This window comes from Octodon degus, unplaced genomic scaffold (assembly GCF_000260255.1).
Source record: "Octodon degus isolate 3935 unplaced genomic scaffold, OctDeg1.0 scaffold00210, whole genome shotgun sequence".
NCBI lineage: Eukaryota > Metazoa > Chordata > Mammalia > Rodentia > Octodontidae > Octodon > Octodon degus.
The window spans coordinates 615,977-628,381 of NW_004524786.1; the positions used below are offsets into that span (position 1 = coordinate 615,977).

Consider the following 12,405-nt stretch of genomic DNA (forward strand, 5'->3'; position numbering starts at 1 on the left):
CGTTTAAAACAACAACAACAAGAACAGGGCATGTATTCAGCTGGAATGCCCTTGATTCAATTCTCTGCACTACAGGGGGCAAAAAATGAGTCCCCTCCCAGCCAGAAAGGTGGTTATCCACAGCAGAAGAGACCTTGAGGGCCGGAACCTGGGGCAGCCTCGACCTTGGACTTGGAGCCTTCACACTCAGAGCTACGTGCCAGTGCTGAAGCCGTCCTGTCTGTGGCACTGTGCTGTAGCACTTCCAGGGAGGACAAAGTTATGCTAGGGACAAGTCCCAGTTTGGTGCTAACAGTTCTCTTACACCTACCTGTTATTTGTTTATCCCTTTTTGTAATGAAAGCACTCAGACCTCAGACTTCAGGTGAAGTGGAATGGCTCTGTTTTGGTTGCTTTTACTTTCAGTTAGTATTTATGCAAGGATGGTGCTAACTCTTCACTGCGCTAATCCTGCGCACCACAGCGTAGCACCCTCTGCACCCTCTGCACTTTGATAAGATGAGTTTTACCAAAGTGGCGCAGTTTTTCTCTGAGTGACTGTGCCTTTTTGTATTCTGATGAACAAGGCAGATGTGGAGGCCCTCCTGAGCAGCACTCCTTGAAAGAAAGGCAGTCGTCTCCATTCTGGCTGAGCCGGACCCTGCTGCCTTGTACTGCTATGTACAGAGCCAGCTAGGACTTTCCCTTCTCCTTCACTTGGCTTTCAGCAGAGCATGTGGGTCTAGCCGAGGTCCTGGGGAAGTCTTTTGTGGAGGGCATGTGCGTTTCCCTGGTAACTGCTACCTACTGCTTTGTAAGTTGAGCCCAGTAGAGATGGGACCAAGAGCTGGTGCTCCACACCCTCGGCTGGGGTCCAGCCTCCACACAGAGGCTGTGCTGAGCTGGGGCTTGGGAGACTGCGCATCGGAGCTGAAGCACCGGACCCCACACATTAGATGCTCTCCCAGTGTGTCATGCAGACCACTCTCTGCATACGCCTCTCTGTGCATATGGCAAGGCTGAGTGCAAGCCTCTTGCCTGGCCCTGCTCACAGTGCTCACTTCCTGCCACCCTCAGTCATTCATCCTCAAGCCGCTGCCCTCTCGCAAATGAGTACAAGCTGGGTTCAGTTCTGAGTAAAGGTCTTTGTTCTGGATAGCCATCTTTGTGGCTGGACTCAGGACCCCTGGCTCCCCATAATTATAAATATGCTTCAATGTCTTTATTCTCACCGTGGGCTGCACTGCAAGTGGTAGATTGCAATTAACTTGGTGGGATTCTGATAACTTATCCTTGAGATTGCAAATACAAACTTCTTGGACCGAGACGGGGACCAGGAAGTGTTCTCTACAGCAGAAGAGTTGTGATTACTCCATAGTTTTGGTGGCATTTGGCATTTTTGGAAAATAACTTTGTATTCTAATAAGTATGTGGCAGTTGTTTGCTTTTCACATAAAGTATTTTGATTTGAAGAGAAAGTGTTGCATAAACAGCACTACTGCTCCTCAGATGTGAGAAGCTGTGAGAGGTAGTAGCTGCATCAACTGGGGAGGACGCGTTTTCTCCACTGCGCTGCTGTCCGCTGAGGGATGGCTCGCGGGAAGCCAGCCTGGACCCCAGCAAGTATGGGCGCTCCACTGTCGTAGAAAGTAATGACCTGCTTTCACGTGGAGGTCATTGAAGTAGCTACTGTTTTTGCAGTCTTGTTAGATCTTGAGGAGCGAGTCCTAGATTAATTTGACATCATGTGGCATCACGGAACATTAGCAGTTTATTCTGAATGAGATGCTGCTGCCGCCATTAACAATCTGGCCCTGAGACTATCTGGACAGCTGCTGAGAAGTCTCAACAGAGATGCTTGTCTTGAAACCCAGTGGTGATGAGAACATAAAACAGTAGGATGTGGCTCATTGATGGGCTTTCTGGGGTATTCATTGGTGGGCATGTTTTGCCACTTCGACTGAATATTGCAAGAGACTTTCTAGAATCAGAGATTGAATGTGAATTCCTGTCCAGTTCCCTTTCTTTAGCCATAGTTTGTGGAGTCCTAGGATTAGAAAGGTCACTCTCTGATCTCTGCAGCAGGTTCACTGAAGCCAGGTATACCAAAGGTTTATGAACCATAAAATGCGTGAGAAGCAAGTAACCTCAATTGTTGCAGGTGACGGTGGGGTCATGGTTAATTTCTACTGAGACGTTGAGTCAGGCATAGCTCACGTTAATTAGCTAACTTTTATTTAAGGCAGGCTTGCACAAAGGACTGATAATGTTCACCACTCTGGTATCAATCTTATAGACGGTTTTACACTCTAAAAAGGAGTGTGCAATTATGAATATAGTTCAGTGTTTGAAAATAAGATCAGGTAGAAAAATAGTACCACCTTCTCCTCAGATTCATCTCTAGTCTCTTCCTAGCTCAACCCAGTTGCTGCTGTCCTTGGTGCTGGCCTGCTGTGAGATGGGAACCTGGGGACATGCACTGTTTCTGTGACTCAGCTGGAGCTATAATTCATTTACATCTTTTGTGGAAACTGAGGTAATAGTGAAGGCACTGAATAAAATGTTTAAGAAATCAGGTCCTAAAATGTTTCTTAAATAATTACTCTATTCAGTTTATAAAATCCTTGAACACATACAGACTCATTGACATAATTCAGAATATGTGAGATATTTAAATTAAGAATTTATTATTTTATCTCTTCTCATCACTGAGGCCATTCACCTAAGGTTACCGCTTTAGGGCTTGGATATTATTCCACCCATTAAACTATGTAAATACAAAGCTGTAGAACATGCAGTATACCCCAAGCTTTTATTTTCTGTTTTTCAGTTGAGTGGAGTGACTGTGTACATACTGGTCTGTGTCATGTCAGTGCAACATACAGACATCCTTTCTGTCACATGTACAGATCTAGCCATTCTTTATCATTTGCTACTGGTTAGCTAAAACAATCTTCTCTTTGTCTAATCATTCCCACATTCACAGTTGGGTTTTTTAAATTATTTTTTGGGAGGGCTTCTTTTGCTTTAAACTTTTTTTAGTTTTCTTTGTTTGTTACAAACCACATCACCACAATATCTTAAGATTTTTTTCAAGAGACTATAGTCAATAGGCCCAAATAGAAATTTTAGGACAAAATGGGTAGACTAGATCATTTTTCAGACCCTTTCAGAGGTTTTCTAAAGGAAGGTTTTCTCATAGCAATTCAAGATGTCTTGCAGTTTAATAGGTTTCTTTTTATTTAGAGACCTAGAAGTGCTCTGAAGCATTGTGTTGACCATAGTAACACGGAAAGCGCCCCCTCACCCCCCATGGATGAGAACTGTCCTGGAGAACATGCTTGCCATTAGGCATGTGTGGCTGTGTAAACTTAAATACATTCATTTCCTCAGTCTCGAGCCTCTTTTAACAGTCTCATGGGATTCGGGCTGCAGGCTAGACACACAGGTGTGGGACATCCTGTCTAGGCATAGAGTTCCACTGGACAGGGTGACCACCACGTGGAGATGGAGGGGGGGTGGGGGGTGTCTCACTCCAAATGTTTGTCTGCGTTGAGGTCAGTGACCTTGGGCAAGTTACTTTCCCTTTCTGAATCTTAGCATGCTTGTCAATAAAGTGCATATCATATTAGCTTTTACTTCTGTTCTCTTGTGAGGATTAGGCCCAATAATATTAAGCGCTTCACACCTTGGGACGTAAGTAAATGCCCAAGAAATAGAAGCCATTTTTCTTTACCCAAGTATTTCATAGTTTCATGCCTCCCCCCCCCCCCCACTCACTCTCTCTCTCTGTCTCTGTCTCTTTGCTTCTAGAAGAGGGAAGAATGCTATCTTGCTTCACTTAAAGCTAATAACTGCAAGATATTGCCAACCTGATTTCCAGCTACCCAAAAGGAAGACAGTATTATGGGCTGCAAAAAACACATCCATCTATTGGACTGCTACCTTTTTTTTTTTTTTTTTTGTAATGCGCTGTCTCTGAGAAACATGATAGAGATTTATTTTACTTCCCTTTTGTTAGGAAGTAACCCTTCTGGCTTTGTTAGAAGTGTGGTTTGTAATAATTGCACCCACCCCAGATGGCTCCTGAAAACCCTTTGAAACGCCATCTGTCAGGCATGTGTCCAGCCGGCAGCCTGTCATTCTGCTACAAGAAAAGAGGAGGCGGACCGTCCCTGGTGCTCCCTCCCAGTGCTGCTGAACAGAGCCTGGTACTTTGGCACAGGCCCAGCTCAGGCTGGTCCGAGAATACCCGGGAGCACACCCCTCCTCCCTGCTGAGTGAAATGGTTTTGTCTGGGTGACACACCCTGGAGGCTGGTGGGTGGACGCTCACCACCTACTCACCCTGTTCCCTGCAGCTCAGAGGCCATGCAAAGCATGTTTATTGACATGGGAATGATGTTTCTGCTAGTTTCATTTTTCTTCTAAAATGTAGCATTTTTGAAGTTTTTGATTATATAAAATCCTTTCAGGAAATTTAAGAAGGTTGTTGTCTTTAAAAAAAACTTTGACAAATGGCATGGGAAAACATGCTTGAAAGGAATGGTAAAGATGTCTACAGAAGAAGAGAAAAACTAGCAATGTCTGGCACAGAAAGACTTCAAAGTCCCACAAACTTTTTATTTGGTTTTATTTTATCCCCCTTTTTAGTGGATGAAGTTACTGGCATTTGGACGTGGAGGCTGAGTAGGAGAGTTGCCATATAGAGCATACCTAGAGCAGACCTTTTCATAGCACATTTCATGAAATTCCGCCCTTGCAGGGCCCTGGAGTGTAGAGAATGATACAGACTTATGTGTGTTTCATCAGTGGTCACGTGAGCGGCTTTCATACCTGGCTCCAAGACCACACACAGGTGCGCACACACACACACACACACACACACACACACACACGGGTACACACACCCTTTGCTCCTGCTGCAAGGATGCTGCTTCTTGGTCTTCCATTAAGATCTTTCTCCTGGGGGGTTGCCGGGTTAGCTTGGTTGCTTAAGCGCCTGCCTGGGCAAACCGGTCAGCTTGCTCGTGGTTCGATCCCCAGCTCCGCATGCCACACCACACCCACACTTAAGGCAGCCTGACTTAGCCAAAAACAAAACAAAAAATCCTTCCCAACTTTTGGGCTGGACAAATCAGCAGATCAAAGCACCTGCAAGCAGGCTCAGGGGCCAAGGGTTCGATCCCCTCTGCCGTGCTGGCCCCACCCCCTGGAGCACACTGAGAGGGCAACTGAAACTGGGTGTGGTGCTGCGCACCTGCAATCCCAGCTCTTGGGAGGCTGTAAACAGGCGGATCACTAGGAGTCTGATCTAGTAGTGAGACCCTGAACACCCTGTAGACCCTTTCCCTAAAATAAAAAAAAAAAAAGTCTTTCTCCTATTCCTAGCTTCTGAAAATTGGAAGGTCTTGGTGTCCACTCCATACTTCATGCCTCCTTTTGTACACGTTCTCTGCTTTCCAGAGTCCTTGGTTCACTGATTTCTGTTCCAACCTTGACTCCAACGTTTACACTTTCAAGGTCACTTGTCTTTCATCCCCATCCTGAATAATCTCCAGCCTGACACATCTCCAGAGTGAGCTCTTGTTCTCTGGACTCCCTCCCCTGAAATCATTTTCCCCATTTTCTCAGTACTTACAAATGGCACAACCCATTTGCCCAGAGCAAATGATAAGAAGCCAGTCTTTATTCTTATTTCATGCGTCCTGCATCTAACCCATTAGCAAAATCTCACTCATGCCTTCAAAATATACAGCTAGCATGGTATCAGTTTACATAGTTTACACAGTATGTTTAATAGTCTAGCCTATGGTTAGACTATAATTTAATATATTCATGTTTTATAGTAGAAAATTGACTACTTCCTTACTGCCTGTACCCTATTGTTCTCATCCACACCCTGAATATCTCTCCTGGACACTGACAGCCACCTGACTGGTCTCCTTGCTTCTATAATTGCCCACCTCCCTCTCCTCTGCCCACGGCCTGTTTTCTGTAATGCCAGAGATCTGCTTAAAAATGAATACCTGTGTTTAGGCATTCCCTGCTCCAAGCCTTGTAGCGATTTCCTGTTACCCACAGAATAAAATCTGAAGTACCCTCTGTGGCAAGGCTGCTGTCATCTCCAGCGTCATTTCCATCATGTAGCCTCGCTCACACCAGCACCAGCCCTCCACCTGCACACGCTGCTGGTTCCCAGGGGCTAAGGGTGAGCATGCCGCGGCCCTTGGCCTGGGATGCTTTCTGTTGCCTTGCATGAGCCCCAAGCTACCCTTCTCCTCTCACCTGCCTAAAATTCCTTCCCTGCTCCTGAGCTGGCCTCTCCTTGAAAGGTCCTCTCTAGCTGGACGCCAACATAGCTCCAAGATACCACCTGCCATTTGAACCCACAGAATCATTTCTACATGAAGCTATGTGCTGTTTTTATTTACACATATTTATTTTCTCTCGGTAAGATATAAACTTTATTAAGGTAAGGGCATTTGTTATTTAGCAGTGTTTTCTCAGTGTTTGGCTTGTTTGGGGGGGTCTTAGAACATACTTACCAAGTGAGTGAGACATCTAATGACACATACACATACATGTACCTATACATGTATGTGTATAATGTTAGAGTGTCGTAGTGGGGTTGAACTTAGGGTTCAGTCAGCTCACTTCATTCTAACAAGAACATAAACTATGGTAGCTATTAATGATTACTGAGCTAGTCCTTTCTAAGGAATTCTCTTATGCAGTAAGTACAGTAAACACCTATGGTGTAAGTGCTGGTATTGGCTGGTTTTCATAGTAGAGTGTACCGAGAATTAATGGAAACATGTCTGAGGCGAAAGTTTGAGGATCCAGACAGTGAACCTGTCCTCGCAGACTCTTGCTCTTCAACATTATGTTTCTGATTTCCTTGAGAATTCATTGTGTGCCTGACACTTGAGAAGGAACTGGAGGTGTTAGAAATGGAATCGTACCCGCCACAGTGCGGGAAATAAGAACAAGTAAGGAGAACATACAGGAGTAGATTCATGGAGACAAACAAAAGCCTCCATGTGCTGAGCATGAGAAGCAAACATTGCAGTACAATCATCCTGTAAATAATTTACAGCTATTTAAAATATTCAGATTACAGATATTTTTCCACATTCAGTGCAGTTAAGCCTGAGTAAAGTATGCAACAGGTCTTGAGGTTTTGACTTGGGGTGACGGTGCATGGACGTGGTCATGGCTGTAGGCAGAGCATGGGAGTGCACAGAGCTAGGAGTATGAAGGCTGCTAGGCACAGGCAGCGATTATTTAATGGCTTTAGAGTCGAAAGAGGAGGATGATCGAATAGGAAAAAGTCCATACTTATTAGAAGTGGTGCTCCTTAAACCACCCTCACAGGTAGCGATGCTTTGCCAACTGTGTTGGTCCTGTCCCTGGTTCTGCACATGGGAGCAGAAATCGCAAGTTTTGCTTCATTTTGATCTTCTATAACATTTAATGTAAGTACTAGTACACACAGTATATCGTTGCTTAACATTTAACATAGATGCAAGTAGATGTGGTATAACTGCTTCCTAGTTTCCTTATTTGGTTTTTGTCTAAATCCCATTTTGCTCATTGTTCCATTCTTTTGTTTGAAGCCGGGTTGAAATGATAAGTCTCTGGCCCAGAGCTTTAGCTGGGAGAACTTAGTCCTCTAAACATTGTGTGTATTTCATAAGAGAAACTGTTACATTTATTAGACATTGAAAATATGACTAACTTCAGGCAGGGGGATAATTCTTCCACCGACTGCATGTCCTTTCTCTGTAGACAGAACTCGTGGGTGGCCCATTCGCCGGGCATATTAATCGCACGGAGAGCAGCAGCGCTTTGACCCCGGAGGATGTCCAAACACAGAACGCAGGCGATCTCCTTGCTCTAGTGAGGTGTTTATGTAGTGGGTATCATACTCTTCAAAGGGTTTCTAATGTTGGAACTTGCCAGATATATTGAAAAGCACAAGGGTTTTACATCCTATGATAAAAACACAAATTCCTTAGACTCTGAACTTAGGGTAGATCTTGTAGTATTCACTTGAGTACTAAAAGCTGCTGGTAGATAATGTTGGCTGTGGAACATCTAATCCACCTGCTTCGTGCCGTGCGGGTTTAAGAAGTCATAAAGCTGTCTGGATTCTTACTAGAGGGGGCCTGAGGGTGCTGTTCTCCTAGAAGGAAGTTGCCTCTCCAGGTCCTGTCTGGACAGGTAAGTGGCAGAGAAGCTGGCCTACAGCGCAGGTGAGGCTACTGCACCTACATGCGGCACTTCCTGTTCTGGTGGACTGATGGCTTCCTGTGCCTTGTCTTCTCTGCTGCAGGCACAACCCGCTCTCCCAGGGAAGGAGAAGTGCCTGGTGTGGATTACAATTTTCTGACTGTGAAGGAGTTCTTGGACCTGGAGCAGAGTGGGACTCTCCTGGAAGTCGGCACCTATGAAGGTGAGGTGCTGCAGCCCCGGAAGAACACGCCTTCTCCTGGGCACCCAGGGAACCCGGCCTTCTGGGCAAAACGTGTTCAGGACTCCGAGGGTCGAAACAAGTAATGGTTGAATTGCAGGCCCTTGCTATGGAGAGAGCAATTAAGTGCTGGGAATATGTTTGTGGAGCTCTTTAAAATGATTTACCTTGCTCCAGAAGTTTCTCTTTTAGTTTATTAATTTCAATATGTTTTGTTTTTTAATATGGACATGTGTGATATTCTAAGGAAGAGGAAGAAAAATAGTAAGTAATAACAAAATGTGATCTTGTAGTTAGTGCTGTTTTAATTTTGAAGAACTGAAATAGCATTCTTTGTACTATGTAGTTCTAAATGTATTTTAGTAGATATATTTATATAGATATATTTACATAGTTCATAAGGCAAAGTATTTTTATAATAAAATATAGTGAGAGTGATTACTTTCAATAAGTAATCTTCATTAACCTGTTTCCTATTTGCCAAATTTTCAACTTGATATTATAAGCTGTTACTCGCAACTGGTGGCTTCTGATAACTTTTCTGAAGTTTCTTTATGTAAATATAAGTGTGTGCACGTGGGTGTGCTTTGATCTCTTGCCAGCTTGCACAGTGCACGCTGCTTGGCATCCTGCTCCTCCTGTCAGCTGTCTCTTAAGTAGGTCTTGGCAGTTTAGTACCAGAGCGCTGATAAGCACTTGGGTTATTTTCAGTTTTTGATCTGTCAGAATGCTGCTGCATTTAATAACGTGAGCATATATCATTTTATACATGTGAAACTGTAATATAGGCTGAGATCCCATACATGGTATTATTAGGCCAAAAGCAAATGTGGATAGAAAGTTGCAGTTTCCTTATTTATCTTGTATTTTACTTTATTGAACTGGTTTTCAATAAATAGATATTTATCCAAATTGATTTTAATTTTAAAATTAACTAATGTAATAATTCTATATATGCAGGGTGTTTGGTTTCCATTCTGTGTACAAAATGCGCAGTGATCTGACCAGAGTAATTGGCATATCTATCACTGCAGCAGTTGCTGTTTCTGTGTCAGGAATATTTGAAATTCTCTCTGCTATTCTGAGAATGTAGTTAATTTTACCTACTGCAGTTGGTTACCCTGCTGTGGAGCAGGACGTTAGCAGTGACCGCCTCCCCGCTGCATCCCTCGTCCCATGGGCTCCCCTCCCAGCTGCTCCCTGGCCTCTGTGTCCCAGCCTATGCTTGGCCCGGAGGTCAGCTTCTTTAGTTTTCACCAACATGAGAGCAGAAGGCAGCGTTTCGTGAGCCTGACTTCCTTCCCAGAGCCTTCACACTATGCTGCCACCAGTGACAGGAATTTGGTGTTTTGGTGGCCAAATGATATTCGGTTGCATGTATAAACCACATTGTCTTTATCCAGTCATCTGTCCCTGGACACCTAAGTTTACTGCATATTTTCGCCCTTTTGTAAGACTGATAAGCATGAATGTGTAGCTGTGGCTTCCACATAACTGACTTTCCTTTGCCTTTCAGTCAGTTGTGCAGTTGCGGAGTGTATGTTGTTCCCTTCTAGCTCCCTATAGTGGCCATCCTAACTTACATTCAGTGTCTAAAAGGTCTCCTATTGCCTTGGCTTTACTAGCATTTGTTGTTTTTGATCTTTTCCAGAATAGCTATTCTAACTAGAATAAGATGTGATCTCATTGTGGTTTTGTTTTCATTTTTGAGATTATTGATGTTGAGGTTTTTAATTTGTCTTGCTTGGTCGTTGGTGTTTCTTCCAAACAGTATTTTCTGAAGACTGCGATAGTCTGATTGTTCTTGAGAGTGTTCTCTGACAAGACGGAAGTGCTGTCATGTGATGTGCTCATTCGGTCAAACTGTTAATTTGGTAGCTTATATATATAAACTGTTAAAATTTAGGTGTATTATATATTCATAAGGACATTTTAAACGTAAGGTTTAAAAACAAAAGACAAAAAGGAAGTTGCTTATTATTTTATTTAGAATGGTGCAACTTTGATGTAATAAAGTGCCCAGTACAGACTGTGGCTGCAGGTCAGGTAGTCAAGGAGCGTAGGTCTGCGGCCTGTGGGGTGGTTGTCTCTGGAGAAAGAAAGGTATGCCACGAGCCCAGTCCGAATGTAATGCATGTGCAGTAGCACTTGTGTGTTCACTAAGTGGCCAGTTGTGAGCCCAGTCATCCTGGCTGCTGCTAACCATCAGCAGGAAGTGAAGTGAATGTGGCAGGTGGCCCTGGGCGGGGGCGGGGTGCCGAGGGGAAGGTCCAGGAGTGAAGTGAGCAGGAGAGGGCGGGGTACACGCAAGGGGTTTCTTACCCATTTGACTCTGCATCAGATGGCCACCGCTTCAATAAAGCAGGTGAAAAACCTTCTTGGTTAGTAGATATTAAATTGTTCTTTTCTATTACATATACTTTTGTAGTTGTTTGTTTGTTTGTTTGTGGTACCAGGAATCAAACTCAGGACATTACAACCTGCCAGACAGGCACTGTGTGCTGTGCTGAGCTGTACCCCTGGCCCTCAGTTGTTTTTATCTGACTCATTTTGAGGAGCATGAGTTCCCAGATACGTAGTATTTTCAGAGAGACACAACAAAAGTGCAGGGTGGGAAGGCAATGCCGGTGACTTAATCAGCAGTTTCAGTAGGAGACAGACTGGAGAAAGTCTGTACTCAGTGTTTGTGTCACAGATTGCACAAAGGCTGAGTAGGTGCTTCTCAATTAATTTATCATGCAGCAGGAATGACTGTCCCTTTTTCTGACTTCTGCATGAGAATGCTGCAATCCAGAGCATTAAGGAAGGGTGTCGAGGCTGTGCAGCAGTTGCCGGATCAGGAGCCAGTCTGAGCTCTGTTTGACTTTCAGACCAAGGTGCAGGCATAGGGAGGTAAATGTTTTTTCAGAAAGTATCAACTTGTCTTGCATAAGACTTTCTGTGAGTGCTGGCTGGCTACTTTCAGGTCTTCCCACCTCTCAGGTTCATCGTCTCCACTTTTTACATCGTGGATGTGTTGTGTTCAGCCTTTGGCCTTCCAGTGGTTCAATTCCTACCCATGAGCTGGCTCATGATTTCTTGAAACTGACCTGGGTATGCCTTGTTGACTAACTCATGCAAGTGGAGAGATGGCAAAGTGGGTCTTTTGGTGTGTAACAGATTCTGTCCTGAGGGTAGTGCCGACGGGCCCTCCCCGGCCTCCTTTGCCATGCCTGGTGACCCCTCCTGCGGACCCTGAGGAGCAGACAGGCTCTGTCACAAGCCCTGGCCTTCATCGCAGCCCTCCGTTGTAGAGCTGGCTGTGCTTTGCCAAGTTTTGCAGTGTTCCAGGTGTCTGTTTTCCCTTCAGTAAAACAAGGGTACTCACAGGGCTTCCTCTGAGGTAGACTGAAGGAAACAGCACTGGAAAGGGCTCAGCCGAGGGGCTGACACACGTCCCTTCTCCATCAGCATCAGTTCTGGTATTTACACACCACACTGGTTGGACAGTGGAATGCCACAGTGGACTCCCACCTTTTTTCTAGTGGGCAAAGCAACTCCGCTCACCTCATGGTGCTAGCCATGTCTGTACCTCCCAGACTTTCCTTCGCTTGGTCTCTACCAAGTCCAAAGAGAAAAGTCTAGTACAACACCAGAGTGCATTCTTTAACTCAAGAGTTTTATAAAATTCTAAGTAAAAGTGATAGAGGTGCTTGATGCTGTGGCCTGGGTAAGTATCTCCCAAAGGCCTGGGCGTGGTCCCCCAGCCAGTAGCGCTCCTGGGAGGTGGCAGAACCTCTAAGAGATGGGGTCTAGTGGAAGTCTTCCCGTTCTTCCCAGGTTGTGTCCTGGGAGGCAGGCTGAGCGCTGCCGCCTCCTCTCTGCTTCCCAGCCAGGTGAGGTGAGCAGAGCACGTCGCCCATCGTCCACTTGCCATATGATGTGCTGCTCTGCCACCACCCCAGAGCAGGG

The 12,405-nt window shown here is 45.0% G+C and overlaps 1 protein-coding gene across 15 annotated transcripts in view; it reads left to right on the forward strand.

Moving 5' to 3' along the window:
* Magi1 (membrane associated guanylate kinase, WW and PDZ domain containing 1) overlaps positions 1-12,405 on the forward strand; it is a 660,109-nt gene that overhangs the window by 527,215 nt on the left and 120,489 nt on the right. For all 15 annotated transcript variants that reach the window (XM_023705000.1, XM_023705008.1, XM_023704998.1 and 12 more), the window contains exon 3: positions 8,317-8,436. In XM_023705000.1, coding sequence (XP_023560768.1) covers positions 8,317-8,436 — 120 coding nt within the window. The remainder of the gene's footprint in view (positions 1-8,316; positions 8,437-12,405) is intronic.